The sequence below is a fragment of the Dryas octopetala genome, chromosome 1 (assembly GCF_963921425.1).
Source record: "Dryas octopetala chromosome 1, drDryOcto1.1, whole genome shotgun sequence".
Lineage (NCBI taxonomy): Eukaryota > Viridiplantae > Streptophyta > Magnoliopsida > Rosales > Rosaceae > Dryas > Dryas octopetala.
The window spans coordinates 21,429,517-21,454,871 of NC_141366.1; the positions used below are offsets into that span (position 1 = coordinate 21,429,517).

The 25,355-nt window shown below is 42.2% G+C and overlaps 1 protein-coding gene and 1 pseudogene across 1 annotated transcript; one reads left to right on the forward strand and one right to left on the reverse strand.

The window, feature by feature from the left end:
- Positions 1 to 15,280: 15,280 nt before the first annotated feature.
- Positions 15,281 to 17,467, reverse strand: LOC147299091 (putative serine/threonine-protein kinase WNK10 pseudogene; annotated as a pseudogene).
- A 6,319-nt stretch (positions 17,468 to 23,786) lies between these two features.
- On the forward strand, positions 23,787 to 24,939 carry LOC147299092 (protein S40-7-like). The gene has a single exon (XM_086247854.1). The coding sequence runs from the start codon at positions 23,844 to 23,846 to the stop codon at positions 24,582 to 24,584; it is 741 nt and encodes a 246-aa protein (XP_086103980.1). The 5' UTR covers positions 23,787 to 23,843; the 3' UTR covers positions 24,585 to 24,939.
- The last annotated feature ends 416 nt before the right edge of the window (positions 24,940 to 25,355 follow it).

Sequence of the window (25,355 nt, forward strand, 5' to 3'; positions counted from 1 at the left end):
CTCACGAGTCCCTGTCGATCCAAGCGGGTCAGCCCAGCACTTCCAAAAGACAACGGAAAGACTGGGCACCGGTCACCTTTGAGCCTAACGAAGCGAATGAGATCATCTTCCCCCACTATGATCCGGTCGTCATAGTGGCTGAAGTGGCCGGGACTACCATTGCACGCTCCTTCGTCGATGGAGGGAGCTCGGTCAACATCCTCTACCACTCTGCGTTCGCGCAGATGGGCATCGGCGAGGATAAGCTGGAGACCGATACACCCGCCTTGGTCGGGTTCGGGGGAGAAGTGGTCCAGCCTCTCGGACACATCTACCTTCCCCTTTCGCTCGGAAAGGGACCGATCAAGAAGACCTGCATGACGTACTTCATTGTCGTCAAGCGGCCGTCAGCCTACAACATCATCTTGGGCAGACCTGCTCTGATCGACCTCGACTGTATCGTCCACTACGCCAACCTCCTCATCAAATGTCCGGTGGGCGACGACTGCATTGTCATTCAGGGAGATCAGTGCTCGGCTCGGTCTTGCTACGCCGCTTCGATCAAGCAGAAGGGTCAGCTGCCGAACTCGCAGGAACTTGACTCCATCGCGGATTCGGGCAGGTGGCCGAGGGCGGAAACATTCGACTTTAATTCCGAGCCGAACCCAGAATCTCGGCCCCTTCCGGCCGAGGCCTGGGAGGAGGTGCCGATCTCGGACGATACCCCGGATCGGCTCGTCCGAGTGGGGACTCAGATCAGTGCCGAGCAGCGTTCCGCCATAATCGACTTCCTCCGTGCCAATGCGGAAGTGTTCGTCTGGTCTTACGATGACATGCCGGGCATATCGTCCGACGTGATCACCCACAGGCTGAACACCGACCCGGGATGCAAACCGGTCCGTCAGAAGAGGAGGTCATACGATCCGGTCCGATACGCCGCCATGGCTGAAGAGGTAACCAAGTTGCAAAACAACGGGTTCATCCGGGAGGTCAATTATCCCGACTGGCTTGCCAACGTGGTCATGGTGAAAAAGAACAATGGGAAGTGGAGGATGTGCGTGGACTTCACCGACCTGAACAGAGCTTGTCCAAAGGACAGCTTTCCCTTGCCCAGAATAGATCAGCTCGTCGATGCAACAGCAGGACATCAGCTCCTCAGCTTCATGGACGCCTATTCTGGGTATAACCAGATCCTCATGCACAAGTCCGACCAGGAGGGCACATCTTTCATAATGGATCGCGGCATGTACTGTACAAGGTCATGCCCTTCGGCCTCAAAAACGCCGGAGCCACCTCCCAAAGGCTGGTCAACCACATGTTCAGATCTTCCATCGGCAAATCCGTAGAGGTTTACGTGGATGACATGCTGGTCAAAAGCATCAAAGCGGACGATCACGTCAAGGACCTCTCAGACATGTTCGGAGTCCTAAAAGAGTATCAGATGCGGCTGAACCCAGCCAAATGTGTCTTTGGAGTTCGGTCGGGCAAGTTCCTTGGCTATCTGGTCAGCCAACGGGGGATCGAGGCCAATCCGGAGAAGATCCAGGCTTTGATCAACATGAAGTCCCCAAGGACACGCAAGGAAATCCAGAGTCTGACTGGAAGAGTCACCGCCCTGAACCGGTTCATCTCGAAGTCCACTGACCGGTGTCTCCCTTTTTTCAAGGCTCTAAGGGGAGCAGGGAAGGGCATAGAATGGACCCCCCAATGCGAGCAGGCCTTTCAAGATCTGAAAAGGCACATGGGGGAACCTCCCATCTTATCCAAACCAGAGCAAGGTGAAGAACTTTTTCTCTACCTCTCTGTTTCAGACTCGGCTCTCAGCTCAGTTCTAGTGAGAGAGGTCGGCGGTGCACAACACCCCGTCTTCTATACGAGCCGAGCCCTCGCCGATGCCGAGACCAGATATCCAAAATTCGAGAAGATGGCCCTCGCACTGGTCAGCTCGGCTCGGAAATTGAGACCCTACTTCCAGGCTCATTCGATCGTCGTCTTGACGGATCAGCCACTCAGACAAATCCTGGCAAAACCCGAGACTTCGGGTCGGCTCATCAAGTGGTCAATCGAGCTCGGCGAGTTTGACATCACCTACCGTCCCAGGACGGCCATCAAAGGTCAGGCCATGTCGGACTTCATCTGTGAGTCGACCACCTCGACGGAGGACCCACCGCGCACCGACGCTACGCCAACGGCGTCCGATCCGAGCACAACCGACGAACGCGGCCAGGTCGATCTTCTCACCTGGACCCTCTATGTGGACGGATCTTCCAACGCCATGGGAAGCGGAGCCGGGCTTATTCTGATCTCCCCAGAACAAGTTGTGATGGAGTATGCTCTTCGCTTCAAATTTCAAGCATCCAACAATGAAGCAGAGTATGAGGCACTCATCGCCGGACTCAAATTGGCAAGGGAGCTCGGCGCGACCAAACTGAACATCTTCAGCGACTCCCAACTCATTGTCAACCAGATTTCGGGAGATTACGAGACTCGAGAGCCTAGCATGACTGCCTATCTCGAGAAGACCCGTTTGCTGCTCGGGAACTTCCACGAATACAAAATGTCCCAAATTCTGAGGGCAGAAAACTGCAGAGCCGACGCCTTGGCACGCCTGGCTTCGGCCACAGACACCGGATCCGCTAGGCGCGTTCCAGTTGAAATTCTGGACAGACCTAGCACCGCTGAAAACGAGGCCGCCGTTATGCAGACCGAGGCCGAGCCGAACTGGATGACGCCGATCATCAGCTACTTGGACTCCGGGATCCTCCCCCCGGAGAGGGACAAGGCACGTCTCGTCAAGACCAGATCGGCTCGGTTCAGCATGATCGATGGTCAGCTCTACAAGAGGAGTTTCTCCCTGCCCTACTTGCGGTGTGTCACTCCCTAAGAAGGTCAGGATGTGCTGAGAGAGATTCACGAGGGGATATACGGAAACCACTCCGGAGGAAGGGCCCTCGCCTACAAGACGATCAGACAGGGTTACTTCTGGCCGACGCTGAACAAGGACGCAGATCACCTCTCCCGCTCTTGTGTCAAATGCCAGCAGTTCGCCGCAGTCCCCCATCAACCTCCCCAGTTGCTGACCTCTATATCCAGTCCCTGGCCGTTTGCGCAGTGGGGACTCGATTTGATCGGCCCAATGCCGAAGGCGAAAGGGCAAGTCACCATGGCCGTAGTAGCAGTCGACTACTTCACCAAGTTGGCCGAAGCCGAGCCCCTAGCCACTACGACGGCCGAGCGGATGGAGACCTTCGTCTGGAAGAACATCATCTGCCGGTTCGGCATGCCGCACACCATCATCGCGGACAACGGCAAGCAGTTCGACTGCAACAAATTCAGGAGTTTTTGTTCACGTCTGAACATCAACTTACGCTTCACCGCTCCTTATCATCCGCAGTCGAACGGACAGGTCGAGGCCATCAACAAGATCATCAAGAAGACCCTCAAGACTAAGCTTGATAACGCTAAGGGGAATTGGCCTGAACTCTTGCCAGAGGTGCTTTGGTCTTACCGAACTTCCTATCGCAACTCTACGAAGGAAACACCTTACGCATTGGCATTCGGGACTGACGCTGTCGTCCCGGTCGAAATGGGGACTCCCTCATTCCGAACCGGTACGTATAATCCCGAGACCAATGACACCGGACTTCGGCTCGGCCTGGACATGATCGAGGAGAAGCGGACCGACGCCAATCTCTGCCGAGCCGCTTACCAACAGAGGGTAGCCAAATACTACCATCAAAGGGTCAGGCCCAGAAGCTTCAGATTGGGCAGTCTCGTCATGAAGAAGAATCCCCTTGCTGTCAAGGAGAGCTCATTTGATCCGAACTGGACCGGACCATACAGAATTACAGGCATAGTCAAGCCTGGCACTTACAACTTGGCCACTCTGGCTGGGAAGCCTCTCAAGCATAGCTGGAACGCTGAACACTTGAAGACTTATTACCAGTAAAAATTTAGTTAGGATCGGGGACTGTCCGACCTAACACCCATTCCAATCAATGAAGAGATGAACACATTTTGACTCATCTTCTTCTTATTTTTCGAAGCAAACACTGGGGACTCTACTCCTATACACTTTCAACAAAGAGGAAAGATCTAAGTGTTTCCTTCGAAAAAATAGTAAACCCATGTGCCGAGCCGAAGTGCCACTTTCGGCCCGACGCTCGGTACATTACAGACTCATCAGGTCTATAAACTCATGTGTCGAGCTGGCGCGCCACTTTCGGCCCGACGCTCGGCATATTACAGACTCATCAGGTCTATAAACTCATGTGTCGAGCTGGCGCGCCACTTTCGGCCCGACGCTCGGCATATTACAGACTCATCAGGTCTATAAACTCATGTGTCGAGCTGGCGCGCCACTTCCGGCCCGACGCTCGGCATATTACAGACTCATCAGGTCTATAAACTCCTGTGCCGAGCGGGCGCGCCATTTTCGGCCCGATGCTCGACATAGTACAGACTTATCAGGTCTATAAAAATCCCTGTCCGAGCCGAAGCGACTTTCTACAGTCCTAACGCTCAACAGGATATTTCGAAAAGAAAAAATATACACTCCGACCAAAACTTTCATCGTGCATACCGAGCCGATATGAAAGTAGGTTTGAATATTTTTTCTCAAAAACAAAATTCCTAAATATCTCAATGGGTATACCGAGCCCATCTGAGATCACTAGGGTTTTTAAATTCCTACTTATCTTGGGTATGCTTATCAAGCTGATCCGAAGACAAGTTCTAATTTACCATTACCATTCATCTTCATTGCGATCGGTATGCCGAGCCGATCTCAAAATGTCTTGGTTTTTATTATACTTGTCACTTTTATCATTTTCTTATTCATGCGTTACTCGTTATATCTTTAGCTTAATCTCCGAGCTGAGCTGACAATAACTTGTCCATAAAAAGAAACTACTGATAAAATTAAACAAGTCAATTCCAAACAACATATTGTTCCAAAATCAAACCAAACCCGAGCCACACCTCGGCTCGGGGAGAAAAAAATAAAATAAAACAACATAAAAAGTAAACAAAATTAGCTATCATGCAGACCGCTCGGCAGGCCCTTCCTGGATCGGCTCGGTGGACTCTTCGGGCGTCTCCTCGCCGAGCTGCACCACCTCAATCCCGCCAATCTGCATCTCGGCGTTCGGATCAGACTCGGGAATCGGAGGGATCAGGGTCGGCTCGCTGTCAGGCAGTGGAGGATCCTCCAGGGTCGGCTCGGCCATTGACGCGACCACCTCGGCGGCAGCTCGGTGATCAGGAGGAGGAAGGTCTTCTTGTTGGCTCTCCTGGGTGTCCCCCTCGCCGTCGGACTCGCCGACGAAGGACAAATCCCAGTCCGGCCTCTTCAACCGGATCTCCTCCAACAGCTCCTTGTACCCCTCGAACTGGGCATCGGCAAGTGCCTGGACGCTCGGCACTCCGGCTCGACGCCGAGTCTCGACGGCCCTCCGCTCAGCAGCCTCGACATCTCGCTGGAGATCGTCGGCGAACTGACCTAGCTCGGCCACCTTCTGCTCGGAGGCAAGGAGCTCCTTACCGAGCCGAGCAACTTCCACCTCTTTCTCGGCCAGCTTGGACCGCAGACCCGCCGACAGATCGCGCTCGGCCTTCACCACCCGCTCGGCCTCGGCAAGCTTTTCCTTGAGCTCCTGGATCCGCTCCCGAAGCCTCTCCATTTTCGCCTCGGCCTCCACAGCGGCGTGGGCGGCTTCAAATTGCCTCATGGCGAGCTGCAAAAACAATTTATTATTAATTCTAACCGAGCAGATAAACGTAATCCGAAGTGAAAAGGACTTACCAACATGGCTTGCCGGGATGTGCTCAGAGCTTGGTGGCTGAAGCTCGGCTCCTCCTGACCGGCCCAGAGCCCCTCCTTCGCCTTTTGCGTCATCACGCGCTTGAGGCCCGTGACGAACGGCTCGATGCAGGGGTCAACCTCCACCGTCTTCAAGGGCACCGAGCCAGAGGCTTCGACACCTCCATCACCGGGTTCGGCCCGGGTTCTCTTCTCAGGACGAGCCTCGGTCGCCGGACCCTTCCTTTTCTCTCCCTGCCGAGCCGGTCTCGTCGCGGAGGGCCCGGGTCGAGCTGCGGCGGCGGCGGGCGCAGGTACCGGGATCGGCTCGGCGGGCACCCGACCTGCAGCTTTCTTTTGGGCGCTCTTCTCCGCCTTTCTCCTGAGCCGAGCCTCCAGATCTGCCGAACTCATACCTCTCTCCGCCCTCGGATTCCACCTGGGCACAAACCAGGAGATTCCGCTCGACCTGATCTGGGTCTGCCCGAGCAAGAACTTTGTGGATAGGTATTCGGTCGACGAGTCTCTGATCACGGCGATCTGATCCCTCAGCTCGCCACGGAGTTTATATTTGCCCTAGCTGACTGCAAAGACGAACCCAAAAGGAGTTTAAAAAAAAAATAATATATATACAATTGTTACAAAACATATACAAATTGCCCTCGGATCGGCCCCTGCCCTCCAATGCCCACCTGGGATCCTAAAGGCTTTGGGAACCCGAGCCGGGGTGGGTCTGCTCGGATCGGCGAATTCCCAATCCCCGGAGACGAAGAAGTATCTCCTCTTCCAAGTCTTTTGGGAAGAAGGATTCCCTGTGAACAGCGGCCCCGAGTAGGCCTGCAGATTGTAGAAACCGAGCTCGGTCTGCTTCGACCTCAGCGCATAAGAACAAAATAGGATATCCTTGTCCGGCACACACTTGTGCACTTTGTGCCACAAGATGTGCAGGGATAGGATGATCCTGTACACGTTCGGGTTGAGCTGGTGCGGCGCCGCGCCGATCATGGCCAGCCAATCCTGAATGAATGGGTGTAGGGGGAGCCGAACCCCGTTCTCGAACATCTCCGGGTACATGGTCACCCATCCCTTGGGGGGTCGGCTCGGCTTCTCCCCTTCCATCGGCAATCTCATCATTATGGCCTCGGGAACAGAGTACCGAGCCCTCAGATCCTCGAGATGAAACTCGGTCATCTCGTTTGGGATTTGATCGGTCTTCCAAGCCAACTCTTCATAAAAATCCGGATCGATCGGGCTCCCCATCACGGATCCGAGCCGATCCGAGGTCGATGCCTCATGACCCCTGTCCCTTTCCTCCGAACCCGAGATAAGTCTTCTCGGAACTCTTGGGCTCGGCTCGGCTTGAACTTCCTCTTCATCGCCTCGGGGTTGGCGCACTCTACCTGGGTTCCGATCTAAAGTCGAGATGACCTCATCCAGCTCCTCGGACAGGCTATCCCAGCCTACCTCCCCCCCTGGTGGGCTTCGGCTCACCTCGGCCTCGCTGTCCCCTTCGAAAGCATCCCCCGAGCCGAGCCGATCACTCGAATCGGATTCAGACATTACTAAAACACCTTTTTTCTGTTTTTCTCTCACTTTTTGGATTGAAAAGTGCCTTTTTCAAGAACTCTCAAGAACACACACCCAAAACCTGAAAATGCAAAACTCAGAAAATGAGGAGAATCACTTACTGGTTTTTCTCCGGCCAAAGTCTCCACCCCTCACACACTCAGACCAACCTCGCCTATGGCCACGCTCGGTCGGAACTGCGGCCGGACTGCTGCACTGACGACGGAGACAGGAGAGGATTCACGGTGGAGGAGAGGATTCGCAGAGAGAGAATGAGGATTTCTGGAAAACTGGAAAGTGAGAGGGAAGAGAGAGAAAGGCATAATTTATACCCCCATGAAAACCGATCTCAGCCCCTCATTTCTGGCGCTTCACATGCCAGATCTTGACACCTGTCAAACATTCAAAATACCCATAAATGATGTGACTCTTACGTTCCCCCATGCAAAAATCAAACGTCCCTTCACCTGCCCCCGAGACATTTCGGCCAAACACAAGTTATCACTTGTTCGGATCTTCAGGAACATGGTCCTGTTGAGTTCGGCTCGGATCAAACAAAAATGCCATTCTTGAGGTCATCACACTTCAGCTTCCAACCCACCACTGTCCGCTCGGATCGGAAGCTGGGGGACTCCTGTTTGTGGGTAAACCCACACCGATCCAACAGCCAATCCTGGCTTGACACGTGGCTGGTCAGACTTTGACCTCCACATCATCACTGCCCAGCACTTCCTCCGCCAGCTCGGACCAGATTCCCATGTCAGGTCCACCATGTTCGGCCCGGGCCGAACCGATGATCTTCCAGGGGATTGAGTGCCACGGTCATTCCAGTTCGGCTCGGCTCGACACCGAAGTGACCTCCTTTCGAGTTCTAACGTCGGCCAGTTAGGGCTCGGAAGGACCCTTATCTCTCAGGTCGGCTCGGTCTGGAATCTCATGCCCGATCCGATCACACATAGACTTCATGCATACGCATAAGGACATGTGTTCGGCTCGGCTCGGCTCTCCGCCGCCATTCCCGGGAAGATCACGTCGGGATGAACCGCCACACTTGAATGCACCTGACACAAATCTTCTGACAGATAGAATATCCGGTCTGCATTCATGACTACTGGGGCAGTTTGCCTGAACCTTCCAACCTTGCATTTAATGAAACATTCATTGCAGCATTGAATGCTGAGGAGATGAGCAGCTATGCATGCAACTAGCTCTGACCAAGCAGGTGAGTCACTGGCAACCATTCGTTCATAAAATGCAGGTAACTTACTCATGAAGACTTCCTTTGCTTATATATATCAACCCATATGTGTAAAAACGATTATTATGAATCTATACACACAAAACTTATAAAAAAATTCCCATCCACAAAAGAGCTTACCCAACTTGCTGAGAATAACCCAGAACATTTGCCTTGTTCTTCCTATTCTCCCAAGTTCATCCTCAGTTCTTCCTCATCCACCATCAAACACCATCACTGATTTCATCATCGGAGCGTGTTTGGCTGGTACCACACCGGTCCATCTCCTTTGATCTTGTTTCTTTTGCAGGAAGATCTCAATCAACATCCACTTCATCATCCAGCAAAGCATCTGATCAGCCAGATCAGCGTTTCTAAGTTGTTGCATCTACCTCACGAGAATTTGCATCAACAGGTACTATTGCATGTAACATAGGCTTAGCGATTCTAAAACCATCAATGATTGGTGAACCCCCGAACCCATTTGCAACTCTTTTGGAAATATTGCTTCAATGGTATTTCTTTCCTATATTTCAAATACTTTGTATAGTGCCAAATAAGTTATTGGCTGTTCTTTTAATGGTTTAAGTACCTGTGAGATTATTAACAGTAACCTTTTTAGAGAATGTTAATAAATTTCAAAATCCATTTCGTCGTCCCGACAACAGTCTTTTTTGATTGGCACTACAGTAGCCCATTGGTTGGTGTAACACCTTGGATTTTTGCAATCATATCGTGTTTTCAAATTTCTTTTGTACTCAGAAACTTAAGATTTCTTAAAGGGAATGGAGTTTCCTTTGTTTTTGAGTAACTAATTTGTACCAATAGAGGTTTAGAGTTGAGCTCTAGTACCCTTGAATGTGATTTTGGTGATTATTAAGTTGGAATTAATTTCTGAGAATTAAATTCATTAGAGTTAAATTTTCATAATTTTTCTGGAGATCAATTTATTATTTTGAGGTTACAAGAAATTAGGATTAATCGCTACGAGTTCGTAGGATTTTTTGGAGAATTATTTAGATTCACGAGCTATTTTTGGTGATTTAACGAAGTTTGAAAAAATAGGAAAAAAGAAAAACAAAATAAATGGATTTAATTGATGACTGGGCATACTGCGTGACACGTGGCGTAACGCCATTGGTCCAACATGTCTAACATGACGCTGATGCGATGTCAGTTGGCAGTTGGGGACGAGCTCACTGGAGCTGGCGTGTGAGCGTCACACCAGATCCCTATCCCGAGATTTAATCTCGCGCATTGAGCCTCATTATAGAGGCGTGATCTGGACCGTTGATTTGGGGCTGGAGTCGGTCACTGTAGCAATGGGTTGCGCCTGACCCCCCCGTCCTCCAAACGGGTTGGCCCGCCCGTTTTGTCTCACAAGACCAGTTGATCCGTGGGTTTTCTCACAACCCGGTTCAATTTTGACCACTATTTGTGTGTTTTTAGTGCAATTTGTCTTACATTAGAGATTTAAAACTTATTCCAACCTTCTGATGCCTATAAATAGAGACCCTTGTCCCTCATGTTCACTTGCACCACCAAGTGAAGTTAGAATTACTCACTCCTTGGTTATTTGAGAGTCTCTCTAAGAAAAGTACCAAAAGGAAATAAACTTTTCATAGTTTAAAGTTTTGGGAGTGCAATGAGGAATCTCTAGGAGTGAAGTCTAGCTTTGGAGGTTTACAACCGGATAAATAATTTATTATTTTTGCTTTATTTATTTTTTCTTAGGCTTTAATTTTAGGATGCATGCTTAGATTAATTAAGTAGAATTTATTTATTAATTAAGCATGTCTAGCCTTATTTTGTTTGGAGATTTAATTGCTTATTTAAGAATAATTAGCATGCTAGGATTATTAAGTTTCAATTGTAGAGATTAAATTGGTTTAATCTAAATTAATTATTTTAAGGATTTGCTTTGAGCTAAAGCAACTCGTCAATTGGTTTGACTTTAAGATAAAAGTTGAAACTTGTGAACCCTTAAGTAAACTCTAAAGAGAAGAGTTTAGTCCACTTAGACAAGAAACAAACGACGTATGACTAAATGAAAGGTCATGCCATCTTCCCTTATTGTTAATCGTCCCTAACTTAGAGTTTGTTTTTCTTTGTCGTTTTTGTTTCTATCGAATTACCCAGTTGCCGAGTTATTAAGAGGTTAAGGTTGCCGTATTTGTCTAGTTACGACGGATTTGCCAAGATAGGACCGTACGTGAGCTTGGAAGGCTTGTGGAAGAGAATACTTGAGGAGCATTGGATTCTAGATAGGGAAATTTATCCTACATTCTTGACTATGGACTTTGTGTGTATATGTGTAGTTTTTAAACTATGATAACATGCTATTATGCTTATTGTGTTTGGTCTGAGAGTAAGGGTAGCCTTGTAGGTGACATTGGGTTCAAATCCCTAAACCTTGTATAAGAATTGATCTCTTACGTTATTGGGTGCTTAGCTACATTGTCACGTGTATTGTGTAATTGTGCGAAGCCAGGGCTTATAACCGTATCGTTATTGGGCACTCTCGCTATCATAGCTGTCTTCCGCAACTGACATCATAGTTGTACCTAATGTGTATCGACCATCTGTTTCACTATTATTTATAGGTTTTTATGCATGTTTACCATATACTGCTGTAGCTGATGTGTTCAATCGATTTTGTGGAAATATTTTGGGATTTTAGAAATCAATCTTTCACAATAAAATGTTTTTAAAGGTTTTCAAACCTAGCAGGGTCCCTTGAGGGAAGCTATGATCGTATGAGATGCTTACCCCTTACTTTCTTTGTTTGTTTTGTTTCTACCATGTTGCCTCTTGGAGGAGATTTTGATTGAAGGGGTGCGCATCTTGGATTCTTTTGTCGGGTGTCTTAAGGTCTCTGTTGTCATGTCTTTTAATTTTGCAGTGGTTCTTGCTTGCTTATTGAGAACTCATTTGGAACAATGTTATTTTGATTTACTTATTTTGTAAACTTATGTGGGTTTTAATTATACTATGGTAATTCCTTTTTTAGGATGTTGATTTAACTATTCTACCCTAGCGGGTTGGTTAATCTTTATTTTGATTACTTATTTATATCGATCTTATTATTTCCTTAAAGATCCTGTTGTGTAATGAGTACTCTGATCCAACCCGATCCCTTTCAATCACAAAAGGCTCAACTTTTCCTGAACATTTTAGGGGATTAACACCGGTGGTTTATATTGATCTCTCGGGATACTTAGGAAATGTGCCTTTGTCGTATACCCGGGGTTCGGGGTGTAACAGTTGGGTATTGGAGCAACACTACCTATTGATAAAGGCTTTTTTATATTTTACCCACCTGAACTTTAGGCTCAATCTCACTTCACCGCCTAAAAAAAATAAAAAATTGTCTCAATTTACCATCTGAATTAAAAATTTGTTGCAATGTATCACCTATGGCTAATTTTGTCTAAATTTTTGCTAAAAATAAAAGTGTTTTGGTCTTTTTCAAGTTCCTATTATTAGAAAAAAGAAAAAATGAATTTTTTACATTTTACCTACTTTGGCACAATAAAAAATTAACTTGAAAAGACCAAAATACCTTTATTTTTAATAAAAGTTTAGACAAAATGAATCAGAGGTGATATATTGCAACAAATTTTTAATTCAGGTAGTAAATTGAGACAATTTTTTTTTAAGTAATGAAGTGAGATTGAACTCAAAGTTCAAATAAATAAAGTGTAATAAAGCCATTGATAAATGATATGTCTCTAACTTTAAGTCTTTTTTAAATTGATTCAATTGTGAAATAAAAAATATATATTACGACGTGTGTATCTAAGGAATAGTCGTTTCAAAGTGAATTTTCTCTAGATATATCTATCAGTAGTGCTACATATACCACATTTTTATACTATAATTTTATACCACCTTATGTGGCAACTTACATGGCATTCATACATTGGATACTAAAAAATAAAAATAAAAACCCAAAAAAGAAAAGAAAAACTTTGTCCAATAAAGTAATGACACGTCAGATGGTATAAGAATGTGGTAAGTATAGCATGTTAATTAAATTTTGGACCTATACTGTTTATTTAAAAAAATGTAAATTGTACTTAAAATATGCACACATGTGATTATATCATTAAAGCTCATACCAAACACGTGGCACCATCGGCCTACTAAAAAATCTCTCTACTATTAGTTTGGGAACAAAAATAAGATACGAAATCCCTCTAAAAGGGTTCGAATGTTTTGCCCAACAATTTTAGCAATCGCACATTTGTTGTCAATGTAGGATTAAGGCGATTTGTTGTCAACAATTTTAGCAATCGCACATTTGTTGTTAATGGTGATACATCTTTCCATTAACAGAGTTTTAGTTTCTTCCTATGGACTTGACAAACGTAAGGACGGTCCAAATACTTGGTCTAATCTATCTATATATATAAAGCCAGAAGGACCACCGCATATGCAATCACCCTTGACATGTTGTTTGCATCAACTCCAACAGCAGTGAGGAGCTGCCCACCATATGGACCTTTTAGGTGACACCCATCTAAACCCACAACAGACCTACATCCATTAATAAACCCTCTCTTGCATGCCTCTCTAAACAAACATAGAGGTCTCTCAAACTTGGGTTGATGCCCAATCATTTCACATTTGATCTTAACTGTGGACCAAGGATTGGTCCTCTTGATTTCATCAGCATAATCTCAAAGCCTTGAATATTGTTCCCTCAAGTTCCCTCTATCACCTTGAAAGCCATCTTCTTAGCTCTGTATAGTTGCATAAATGATGCCCCTCCTCAGCCAATGCTTCTTTCATAGCTTGAATAGGCATATATATCAGGGTTTTCCTTAACCCTATCCATGAACTTCTTGCACAACCACTTAGTATTCACATTCTTGTTGTCAAACACCCTATTACAGAATTCATGTTCAGGTTGATATGTTCTCCCCTAGCAAAACCAAAAAGGCCAAAGGATTAGTATACAACAGCAGTTAAAACAATGCACACAACAAAAAATAAGCTAATTAAGTCCCTAGCATACCTGCAAGCTACCATCTTCCCTTAGCCTTGATGCATACTTATGCCATGGACAACCTAGGTAGAGCATTCAACCTTGATTTTATAATATGCTTCTTAATATGCTTAATATGCTGGCCACTTAATATGCTTCCATTTTTCATCATCGATCAGATTCATCATCTCCACTGGGTAAACTCATCAGACTTGTATTCTTCTTCATCAACATCACAATCACCAACCTTAAATCAAAAAGCCTCTTCAACTGGATCAACCCATTCACTCCTATTACTCTTCCCCACATACCATTCAACACTCTTGTCAATAACATCCTCAAACAGAAAATAATCATCTTTGTCTGCACTATAGTCACTCTCAAAAAAATCAGAGTCTTTAGAGTCATCATCTTCCTCTTCCTCGCTGTGACCATTTTGTACTTCCACTTCAATATATCTCATCAACTAGATTTATATCAGCAGTAGTTGTTGGTCGGACCACCAAAACTAGTAGTGTAGGATACACCACCAGAAGTAGTAGTGTTGGCTGGACCATCTACATCAATCTCTCTTATTTCCACACTAGCATTCTGACTGTAAAAATTCAACAGCTTTCACATGCTCAAGTATTATATCTATCACTCGGGTAACATCTGTTACAAGGGCACACATGTCCTCTACATCCCTGTCAGTTTGTAGAAGAGTTAAAGCACCATTCATTGGGGCCAACATCACCTTATACCAATATTTAATTATCCCACTATAACACAAACTTTTGATCATGTCATCCATTTCAAGCATGGACATTTTGTCTTTGTCACGAAAATCAAACCAAGTGATATGGCCCCCAATATATGAGTTTGCAGTCATTAAACCCCCATGATATAACCTTATCGAAAATAGGTTTGGGTCATCTGCAAGTAGGAATGACACCAAATAGGCTACTCAAAATTTTCACAGCAAGTTAATAAACTTTAACCAAAATTGTCATATGTAATATAAACTGTTTCATGTGTTATGTGTATTCCCAACAAGCTTTTTCACAGTAATCTTACACATGACAAATAAACAAAATCATATATATTTTTTAAATACTGGGTGTAGACTAGTGATCAAAAGACATTTCCTATTAATATAATATACTGCCCAAAAGGTAAACCAAAATTTTTGGTTCATTGTTTCTTTAGGTACAGGCAGAATATTTTTCTTTAGTCTTTACTTTATGTTTATGGCTGACTTCCTTTGCAGCATAAGAGTAACTTCGATATAAGATTTCCAACCATTTTAAGCCTAGTGTTGAAAAGCAAACATATATATATATACACACGCACAAAATGAAAAAAAAAAATTGCTGCAATTTTTAAAAAGCTAGGTTAATAAGGCTTCTGACCCAAATTAAAAAGAGAAAAAAAAAAGACTAGTAAAAGACTAGCTAGCGTTTAAAAATAAAGCTAGTTAATTCATCTGTGTTTGTTTTTATACAGCATATAATTAAACAAATAGTATTTTTCTTTATTAATTTAGATGTGCAAATTCTAGCTTGTTTTTATGTTAAATGAAAGTAACAAAAGCCTACAACTGCAAGCATGGCATCCATGGTCTAAGTTTATGTTTCAGATATACATTTTCCAAGACATGCAATTCCATTACATAATGAAAATGTGTGTGGCTTTCATTATTGTGCTATAGCTTGAACCACAACAAAAGTAGTTTACTTTGCCTAGCAAAACTAAAGTATTATAGTACATCAATTGACGGCTATTGTCTCTTGTGCTATCCACCTCTTCTTTGCACTTTGTATTGCTTCTTCCCTCATCCTAAAGAGTTCACGAAACCGTTGATTAAACTGCATATCAATGGCATCCAGCTCCAATTTTAGCTCACCATACTCATGTTTGCCCCCTAGAGACAACTCGGACAAGGAACAAATGCTTGACAAGCTAAAAGTGTTCGATATGCCAGGGCATGAATCAATAAATGAGGTACGAGAGTTGACTGCTGAGTCATTCATGATGACAGAATCCCCAGAATTTGCTTCATAACTCTTCAACTTAAGCCCACCACGAACCATACAATCTGGACTAGAACTGTAAACATCAGAACCAACTTGGTCTTTCACATACGCCAACTGTGCCTCGGAGGATAAGGTTACATCATGTTCAAGTAGAGGATAATCCTGGCATGAACTATTTGCTCCAGATGATGAACTTCTGAATGAAGGTTTCCAGCGGGGTACAAGCTTCACAATCAAGTTATCAATTAACTCAGCTATGACAGAGGCATCTTCATTTGAAAGATCAAGCTCCTCAACCATCTCCCCAGCAATTGAAATTGCAGTATCAGAATCAAGATAGAACTCAAACTGGATATTCCTCGCACCCCGACCACATGGATCAGTAATGCGCAAAGTTAAAGAGATGGTATTATCAGCAATTTTCTCTGCTCTTAAAGTGAATTCATTATTCTCAGTGAACCTCTGTAACTCCATAAATGAAGAGTTAGATGTTACATTGCCACTTTTTGTACAAGAACCAACAGCAAGCTTCTGGTAGTTAGCATCTATGTCCATTGGACGAGCTTCAGGCTGTGGCAAGTTCACTGATTTGGGCAAACTGGATGGATCACAACTGAGCTCAGTTGCAAGGAATGGATCTTTCAAAAGCTCAATTGCAGGCAATCTCATAGGTGCTGAAACTAGACACTTTTCTATGAACTGCTTGAGTTGAGGATTGCTCACTTTACTGAGTGAAGCAGGCTTTATACCAGAGGTAACTTTCTTATAAATCTGTGCTGGATTTTTACATTCACTGTAAGGGTATTCACAGGTCACCATTTCTAACATGCACATGCCAAAAGAATAAATGTCGACTAATTCATTATACTCCTCTTCATAAAGCTCTGGAGCCATGAATTCCAGAGTGCCAATCACACTGTGGGCAGTAGGTTGCTGCATGACTATTGCCAATCCAAGATCTCCAATTTTAACTTCTCCATTATTTCCATTGACAAATATGTTGTCACATTTCAAATCTCTATGAATGATTGGAGGATTGTGAGAATGCAGATAGTGTAAGCCTCGAAGAATCTGCCTTGCCCAGTTCTTGATGGCCTTGAGCTCAACATTTTTATGCTTCCTCCGATACTGCCTCAAACTCCCAGAAGTGAATAACTCTGTTATCATGTTGAAAGTCTTGTTCTTATCATCCACCCAAGAGTTAAACAAGTTGATAATATTTTCATGTTTTAGTGACTTGAGAAGATGAACCTCCGAGTACAATCTTTGAAGCTGTTCCGGGGACTGCAATACCTCCTCAATATTCACTTGGCTCCAGGCTACTTCTATTCCATCTTCTTCATCAAATGCCTTATATACAGTCTTGAATGCTCCCCTCCCCAAGATTTCATCATACCGCAAGTATCTCCCAGTTGGATCCTCCTCCACAACCTCACCATAACCCATCAAACCAGAACAGTAATCCATACCCAAAACGACCAAAGAAACAATTTTTTGTTTCTTCAGAGAGCGAAAACACGAAAACGATTTCTCAAAGGAGCTTGATTTAAACCCCAACCGGAACAAGGTTAAGAAGACGACGCTGTTCAGAGAATGCCTCGCAAGCCACGGAGTACGAATCCAATGCCGATCGAAGACGAAACCGGCAGCCGATAAACCACATGTCGGACGACCCCAATTCCATGCCACCCGAATTCTGGTTCGCGACGGAGCTCCACATAATCGAACCTACCTCAGACTCAGCCATGGCTCTATCTGCATCTTTTGGGTCGCCAAAATCGGAAATTTCCAACTCGAAAACGTCGATGCCAAACCTAATTGGGGAGAATTCGATTCACAACCCAAAATCCCTAATTGCGGAGACGGCAGCGACAGAGAGATTGGAGGTGGAACCCTAGGGATTGAGACTGAAGGAGAAGTATGAATTACTTTGGAGTCATTGTAGACTTTAAAAGAATTGCAGGCGGTCATCACATCCTTCTCGGCCTTGGAAATCTCTTTCTTAATTTGCAAGTAATGTTTTGCCGCCATTTAATGAAGCATTATTTTTTAATAAAAAAATTAAGCATTATTCTCAGGTCCAAAGAAAAAAAAGGTATGATTTTTTCTTAATTAGCATTTCAACTCTTTGAGAGTTTGAGTTAATTGATCCAATAATTTATATCTATCTATTATAAAGCCAAAAGAAGAATTTGGTGTTACAAGTTTCACAAAAAATGAGATTACTTAAATTACCCTTCATTCAACTAACAAATTAACAATATCATTAAAAAAAACCAATAAATAACGACATAGTTATAAATTACAAATATTAAAATAAAATTTCAAAAATAAAAAGAAAAACAGCTCACTACCTTTAAACATAATGATATAAAACTAATAACATAATACAAAAAGAAAAAACACATAGTAAAAATGTCAATTGACATGTGCGGAGCACGTGCCAAGAGGCTAGTATATGAAGGGGAGGAATGTCAAACATTCAATAACTCCAAAACTACCCCCTTCTTAAAAAAAGAGTTACAAGATGCAATTTAATAAAGTAAGGGTATAATAGTAAAACCCAAGAAAGAATTTATCAAGCCAACTTAAAAAAAAAAAAACCATAGAACACGTTTAGCGTTTAACGTGTGTGCAGGTTATGAGCAGTTCCCACATAAAAACGAACACTTGCTTCTTCGGATTCCTAATGCTTCTTCTCTACCTTCATTCCTATGAGTTTCAAATCACTCTCTTACTTTTTTCTTTGCACTCTCTCCCATCAAAACTTAAATTTAATGGTCCTTTATATGTTCTACCATGACTCTTCGTAATTTTTTTTTTTTTTTTCAATTTCTATGATGTCTTTGCAATAATCAAGCAATCTTAGAAGGGAGGGCCTGGTAAAATAATGATCTCAGGTATTTGTATGCTTATTATCTTTTAGAGTTGTTTTTTCTCAATTTCCTTATTGTTTAGCTCTGTATTAATTTGGTAGCTCTCAACCACATGCAGTCACACCCAAAATCAACCGAGTCTACATAAGAAGAACACTCAACCACATGTTTGTTTATAGCTCTCAACCACGTACAGTCCACCCAAAATCATTAATTTGATTAACCTATAAACTGTGGTTGAAAATTTAATTTGATTTCCTTCAATTTATTGGCATCTTCTGATTAACCGTACCTTTTACCCCAGGTGAAATCTTCCTATTGTTGCAGCATGGGATTCTTTTAATATCATTGACATTGGACTTCTAAGTTTGTCTTTTGAAGGAAAGGCTTAAGCTTTTGTAATCCACATAGCAAGCAATCTTGACACACTTCTATGATCTCTCTTTCTTTTTGAAAATGTCATGTTGTTGTTCCTGCTTAATTCGATCTCTATGCGTATGGAGATTTTGGTTTACAATTAGTCATGACTATGATATATGTTTGGTTTCCAAGCACATTCGTGGTGTTTGGTTTATAATCCGTGTGCACAATTTTGGGTTCTTAGAGATGTTAGCTCTTAAAAACCAAAAGATTTTGACAAAAAAAGAAGTGCAGCCAAAAGATGGTGTTATTGCAGCAAAAGTAACTTCATTTTGGAAGCCAAATATTGTCTCTGAAAAGAACTCTCTTTCCATAGATTTGTTGGTTGAAATTGTTTTTTATTGGGTTTGATTAATTTGTTATTTAGTCATGCTGGGTAAAATGAGTATGCATGTGTGCATATATGGTGGATATTAAGAATGTGAGGTGCAAGGTTGTGATAATCTCCACATTGTCAAAGCACCCGACAAAAATAAAGCTAAAGGGGTGTACGAGGACAATATATGAGACTAGAAAAAATAGAGACAAAAAGCCAAGTCAATAGAAACACACATTTGATATATATGTAAACCTTGCTTTTAATATGAAACTCTGTTATCTAATAAACTACTTTCAATTTCTAAATTCTTACAACACTCATTCTTTTATAAGACACCACTTATTGTGTTTGGTTTCATATTTGAACTTTCATATTTTTAATTAGTTTGGTTTGTTACAATTCTTTTATGATTTTTTGTTTGCTATAGAGATATCTGATTAATTGTTTTTTTCATTTGGCTTTTCATCTACACTGGATTTCCAAGATGCATTTTCTCTAGCTCTTCACCATTTTACATTACACTAGAGATATGACATTGGCCCGGTATGAAATAAAACTATTTAGTGTATTTCTAACCTAAAATTCATCACTTTGAATCCATTAAAGTACTCCTAGGACACCGACCACCATATGATTTTTCTTGGTCGATGATTCTTGCATTTTAATGGTTAAAACTTAAAAACTATAATGGCCCGGACAAAAATCAGATACGTACCCAAATCAAGAAACAATTTTATTTAAAAAAACTAAAACAAATCAGAAACCTTTTTCTCAATGGATTTTTTTGCGTTAAAGCTACAATAAAGGAAGGTTGTAATGGTAAAAATCATGATCTAAAGATGGAATACCTGAAAGTACCTTCATTTGAATAAATTTGAGAGAGAAAAATAAAAGCCATTTTTTTCTTTTTAATTACACTCACATTTTTGGATAAAAGAATTAAGTGCGGAAATAAATATCTTAAGATAAATAAGACTTAAGAACTTTGCAAAAAGATTGTGTATATAAGGTTTTTTTTTGTATCTACTATTTGAACAAGTTTTAGTAACGCATAAAATACGTGCCAAAATATCAATATTTGTGCAATAAGTTCGTCATGATATTTCCAAAGTTTGATAGAAATAACTTTTATATTCATCAATGTATGTAACTTAAAACAGTTTCCTCCATATTGAACCCAATATTTAATTTAATTTACAATATTGATAAGCTTCGTGTGACTATAATTTACAATGGCATGCACAAGAGAATATATAAAAAATTCAGGAACTTTCTTCAAATAAATTATTATTTCATTAAAAAAAAAAACCTTTTATGTATGCACAATAAGCTATTCAATTGGACAAACTATACATGTTGACATATTGACCGCTTTTGCACAATAAGGAGAGCATATTCGCACTCTAAATATCATTAATTGATTTTAGAATTAATTATTGTAGGATACATGACAAACATGTTATTTAACCTCTACTACACCTATTGTTCAAATTTAACAATAAAGAGACTTTTGTAAGTATTAGTCACATAACATATGGTCATACTATGCATGTCCAATCCATTCACGTGTCATGTTGCCTTGTTGTCTCAGGGTGGAAAATTTTTTAGTTGCCTTTGACTTCAAACATACAATATTTTATAATTTAATAATAAATAATGTTGAATTAATGTCTTTTTCTTCCTCATTTCTGAAATTTATCTTCTCTTTCATCACTCTCTTTCTCTCTCCCCAAGCACTATCTCTGTATTCTCTCTTGCTCTCCCTCTCTGCAACTTTCTTCGACGTCGTGTGTGTGCATCCGGCCATGGATGGCGACGAGAGAACCACCCTGAGTTCCTCTCTCTTCCATCTTCATCCCTGTGAGCTCAGAACACCCAGCAACCGCCAGACCCGATGGGAGCCCCGATGTTGACTCTGATCCCAGCCTTGTCGCGACGTTGCCGAAGAACAAGCCAAGTTTCTCACTATAACAACGCCTAAAAAGTTATTAGGGAAGCCAACTCCACCCTCGTGTCTTCTTTATCAGTAGTAGGTTCTTGATTTTTTTTGTTTAGTTCAGTTTCTCAAACTGCAGTTTCTGGAACTGCAAGTCAACTAAAACTTCAGAAATTGCACTTTTTGGAACTGCAAGTGAACTGAAACTGCAGTTTATTGGAGTTGCAGACTTGCAGTTGCAGTTACTAAACGCAAGTGAAACTGCAGTTTATTGAAGTTGCGGACTTGCAGTTTCAGTTTCCATTCTTTTGGTGATGCGTTGATGCTGGTATTTTGGAAGGTGTCTGCATGCTATGTTTTTGTTATGTCTATTTTCGTCAAAAAAATACGCGGGGTAGATGAGGTTTTTGTGGCGTGAGGATCTAGTGGTGGTGTGATGTCCGCAAATGAAGAATGAGTTTGTGGTAGTTGGCCAGCAAAGGAAGAATGAGGCTTTAGGTGGTTTTGGTTAATAAAATTAGATGCCAATACCTATATATTAACGGACTCTTGATTCTAACCATCCAATATGAAATCACTGCATCTTAGTTGGCTCAAGGCATCTTCTGTAGCCTATATTTTTTTTTTTTCTCATTTTGTGCGTGTTAAAATTATTTAGTTAAGCTTTATTTGATTCTAAATTTTCAACTCATTGATTAAATAAAAAATATATATATATACATGATAGGAACATCCTATTAAACAGATTACGCTTGCTAAAATATCAGTGTTTACGCAATAGAAAGAACAGTTATTACTAACATAAACAGAAGTGATAGATCATCTTTTGTCTAAGAAGTTTTCAACCTTCAAGCTTTCAAATTCATCGGCCCAAATACTATAGTTATTGGGTCACACAAAAACTGGTGAAGGATCCATGCAACATGCTTCAATGCCAAATTGCGTTCGCACTCGAATTTTAAGTTGAGAAAAATGTCATAACTTACTACTTTGGGTTTTGGAGAGAGCCTTTCTTGAAGATGAGTAATGGCCTAATGGGTTCTTTAAAAAGAAAATGGAGGGTTAGATGAACGAAAGAGTTGACGAGTCTAGGTGTTGGTGGTAGTGGAATTCTTAAGGCCTGTCTAATAACATTTTCAAATTAATTTTTCAAAAATGAACAACAAAAATTGAATTTTGCAGTTTCATGATGCAATAAGTCTGTTAGCTTATTGATAAATAGTTTTATAAGAATTGAATATTAAAAACATTTAAAATAAAATTGAAAACAATAAAGGATTACATTGTAAAAAATAAAATTGAATAAAAGAAATTTTTTTAAAGTCCAAAATAGAAAATACAATGATAACCCCATCCCCTACAAAAAAAGAGGTGATAATCCAGCCCACTTTAATGACATCACGTAAAACTCGCTAAGCATGGATCTCAACGTGTCTTTTTTTTCTTTCTTGCATTGTACATGATTGCCACTGTTTAATAGTGGTTGTTTAGTAACTGTTGAATAATGGCTATACTCATTGTGCAGCAAATAATCGAAAAAAGTATAAGCATGACATCGTTGGTCTTTTTCTTCTATAAACATGTCAAAAAATTATAAACCAACATAAAACACAAAAATTCTAGTTGATGGAGTCAAAAACCCTAATTTCAACAATAACAAATCATTATCATTGTCGAATAACTATTGTACTAGATAGTTACTGTTGAACTATAACTATCGGCACAATACCTCCAGATCGTGCAATCAACAAACTCCAATATGGATGCCGAAGAAGAGTTATGTGAATAGAAGAGAGAGAGAGAAAAAAATAGGCAGAAAGATAGAGAGATCAGTAATAGAAAGAACCATGATGAGAGAGAGAGAGAGAAGAACCACGATGAGAGAAATAATGACAGAGAGACAAAACAGAGAAAGAGAGAACCACATTTTTTTTTTTAAACGGTGAGTTTATAGCTAAAATTTAAGAATGATGTATGAAGTTAAAATTTGGCGCAAACTTAAGGTATTGAAGTAAAGTTACAAACTCATTCAGACTTGACGTCGAGCACTCGATAATGTAAAATTTTGCAACACTAAGTGCTTAATCTTAGTTTGTCAATATTTATATTATGGTTTAGGTTTGAAATTTTAGGGTAAACTCTAACATAACGCTTTTACAAAATTTATTTTATACCCTAAAAAGAGATGAGGTGAACCTATCAGAAAAACTCTCAAAACTCAGCGGAGAAAGCAGCACCAGCGCTCGCCTATTTAAAAAAATCTATGTGGAGTGTTTGGTGGTACGTTTACATGCTCACGCATCCGAATCTGATCGAATCCGAGTAAGTTAACCCTTAGTAATGATTGTAGGTGGCCAAAAAAAAAAAAAAAACCCTTAGTAATGATTGTAGGGACGTCATCTTCGTACGGAAGCCGTTTCTCACTCTCCTAGATTCCTCCTACTTCCACAAAAGATTAAAAGGAACCGACTTCTTGTCATACGTTGCCATCGTCTCACGTCATATCTTACCGCCCCAACGCCTCTCTCTTATCGGAAATTCCCAAAACTGTTGAATGCCACGTCACTCCCTCGTTTTTAATTAAATTATTTATTTATTTATAAACCTCTCTTCTCACACTCCCCTTGTCTCACTATCCACCTCTCCCTTTCAAATCCTTCTGCTTCTCTCTCTCATGACCCGACTTTAACCTCTATAAACCCCACATGGACATACCCAACCCGACCCGGCTCCGCCCCAAGAAATCCACACCCACCGAACGCTTCCTCGGCGCGTATCCCCACGCGCCACCACCCAATAACCCTAGCTCTTCCTCCTCCACCGCCATCCTCGGCGACGAGCTCAACGAGGACGATATCTTCTGGACCAACGACTCCTCCGCCTCCTCCGAACCCACCCACCTCTCCACCCCTCCCTCCTCCACCTCCTCAACCCCTCGCCACACCCACCATACCAACCACCACCACCACCACAAGACCTTCGCTCATCCCGAAAGCTTCGGCATCCTCGCCGCCCTCCCCGAACACGAAGCCTCCTCCTCCAACTCTTCCACTCCGCGAACCCACTCCCACTTCTACCACAAGGCCTCGGTCTCCTCCTCCTCCTCGTCTTCGCCCTCTCAGATGATTCCGACGATTCCGAAGCCGCCGCAGGACCGGTCGGTGAATTCCTCGGTCAAGTACCACCAGTCGGCGCCGGTCAATGTCCCGATTCTGTCAAATGCGATGACGAAGCACCGTGAATTCGACGCGGTGGCGGACGACGACGGCGAGGACGACGAAGGCGATGGGGAGATGCTGCCGCCGCACGAGATGGTTGCGAGGAGCTCCACACATTCGCCGATGCTCGCGTGCTCCGTTCTCGAAGGCGTGGGGCGGACGTTGAAGGGAAGAGATCTCAGGCGGGTCCGCAACGCGGTGTGGCGGCGAACAGGTTTTCTCGATTGAGAACGGACTCTCTTAACTTTTCCTCTCTTTTATTGGGAAAAGAATTTCAGAGTTTGTTTCTTTTTTTGTTTAATTTATTAAAAAAGTAGTGAATATTTAAGTCTTTGAATTAGCTATCGAGTAACTTTTGGGAAAATTAAATTTAGTATAGATATTGGAAGAAAAGGAATGATTTTTGAGTAATTTTGTTTTCGTTCTTGCTCTAGTTTCTGAGATAATGAAGGAAGAAACATGGTAGTATTAAGATTTTGGGTTTTCCTTAGTTTTTGTTTTTCTCCATTAGCTGGTAATTTAGATAATGACATAAATTGCATGATATGGGTTTTACTTATTATTTATGTTTGTTCCAGAAGCTGAGGGTTTACTTTGGATCGTTTTGGAAAACAAAAAAATAATAATTAATTAGTATAAATTAACCGTGAAAATGATAAATTGGTTCATCAACATCAATGGGCTGCAATATGAACTCTAATTATGGTTTGCTGAGTAAATTGTTTGAACTATGCCATAAACCTGAAGAAGTTTTGAACAACTTAAAAATATTAGCTTAGGATGATGATGATGATGATGATACTGCTTTTATTAACTGTTCAAAGGAATTTTTTTTTTTGTCTTTATGATTTAGTTCTCAATCTTCACACATCCTTTATTGTGGATAATCAAATGATAGTATATTCTCTGAAGAAAGAAGTATTTGGAATGGTGTCAATGTCAGTGTCCGTGGTTTCTCAACAAAGCATCTTTCTGTTAATTTACAAATTAAAACTTTTT

What these genes read in the sequence shown, in the direction of transcription:
- LOC147299092 (XM_086247854.1), top strand. Translation starts at nt 23,844, where the DNA reads ATGGACATACCCAACCCGACCCGGCTCCGCCCCAAGAAATCCACACCC.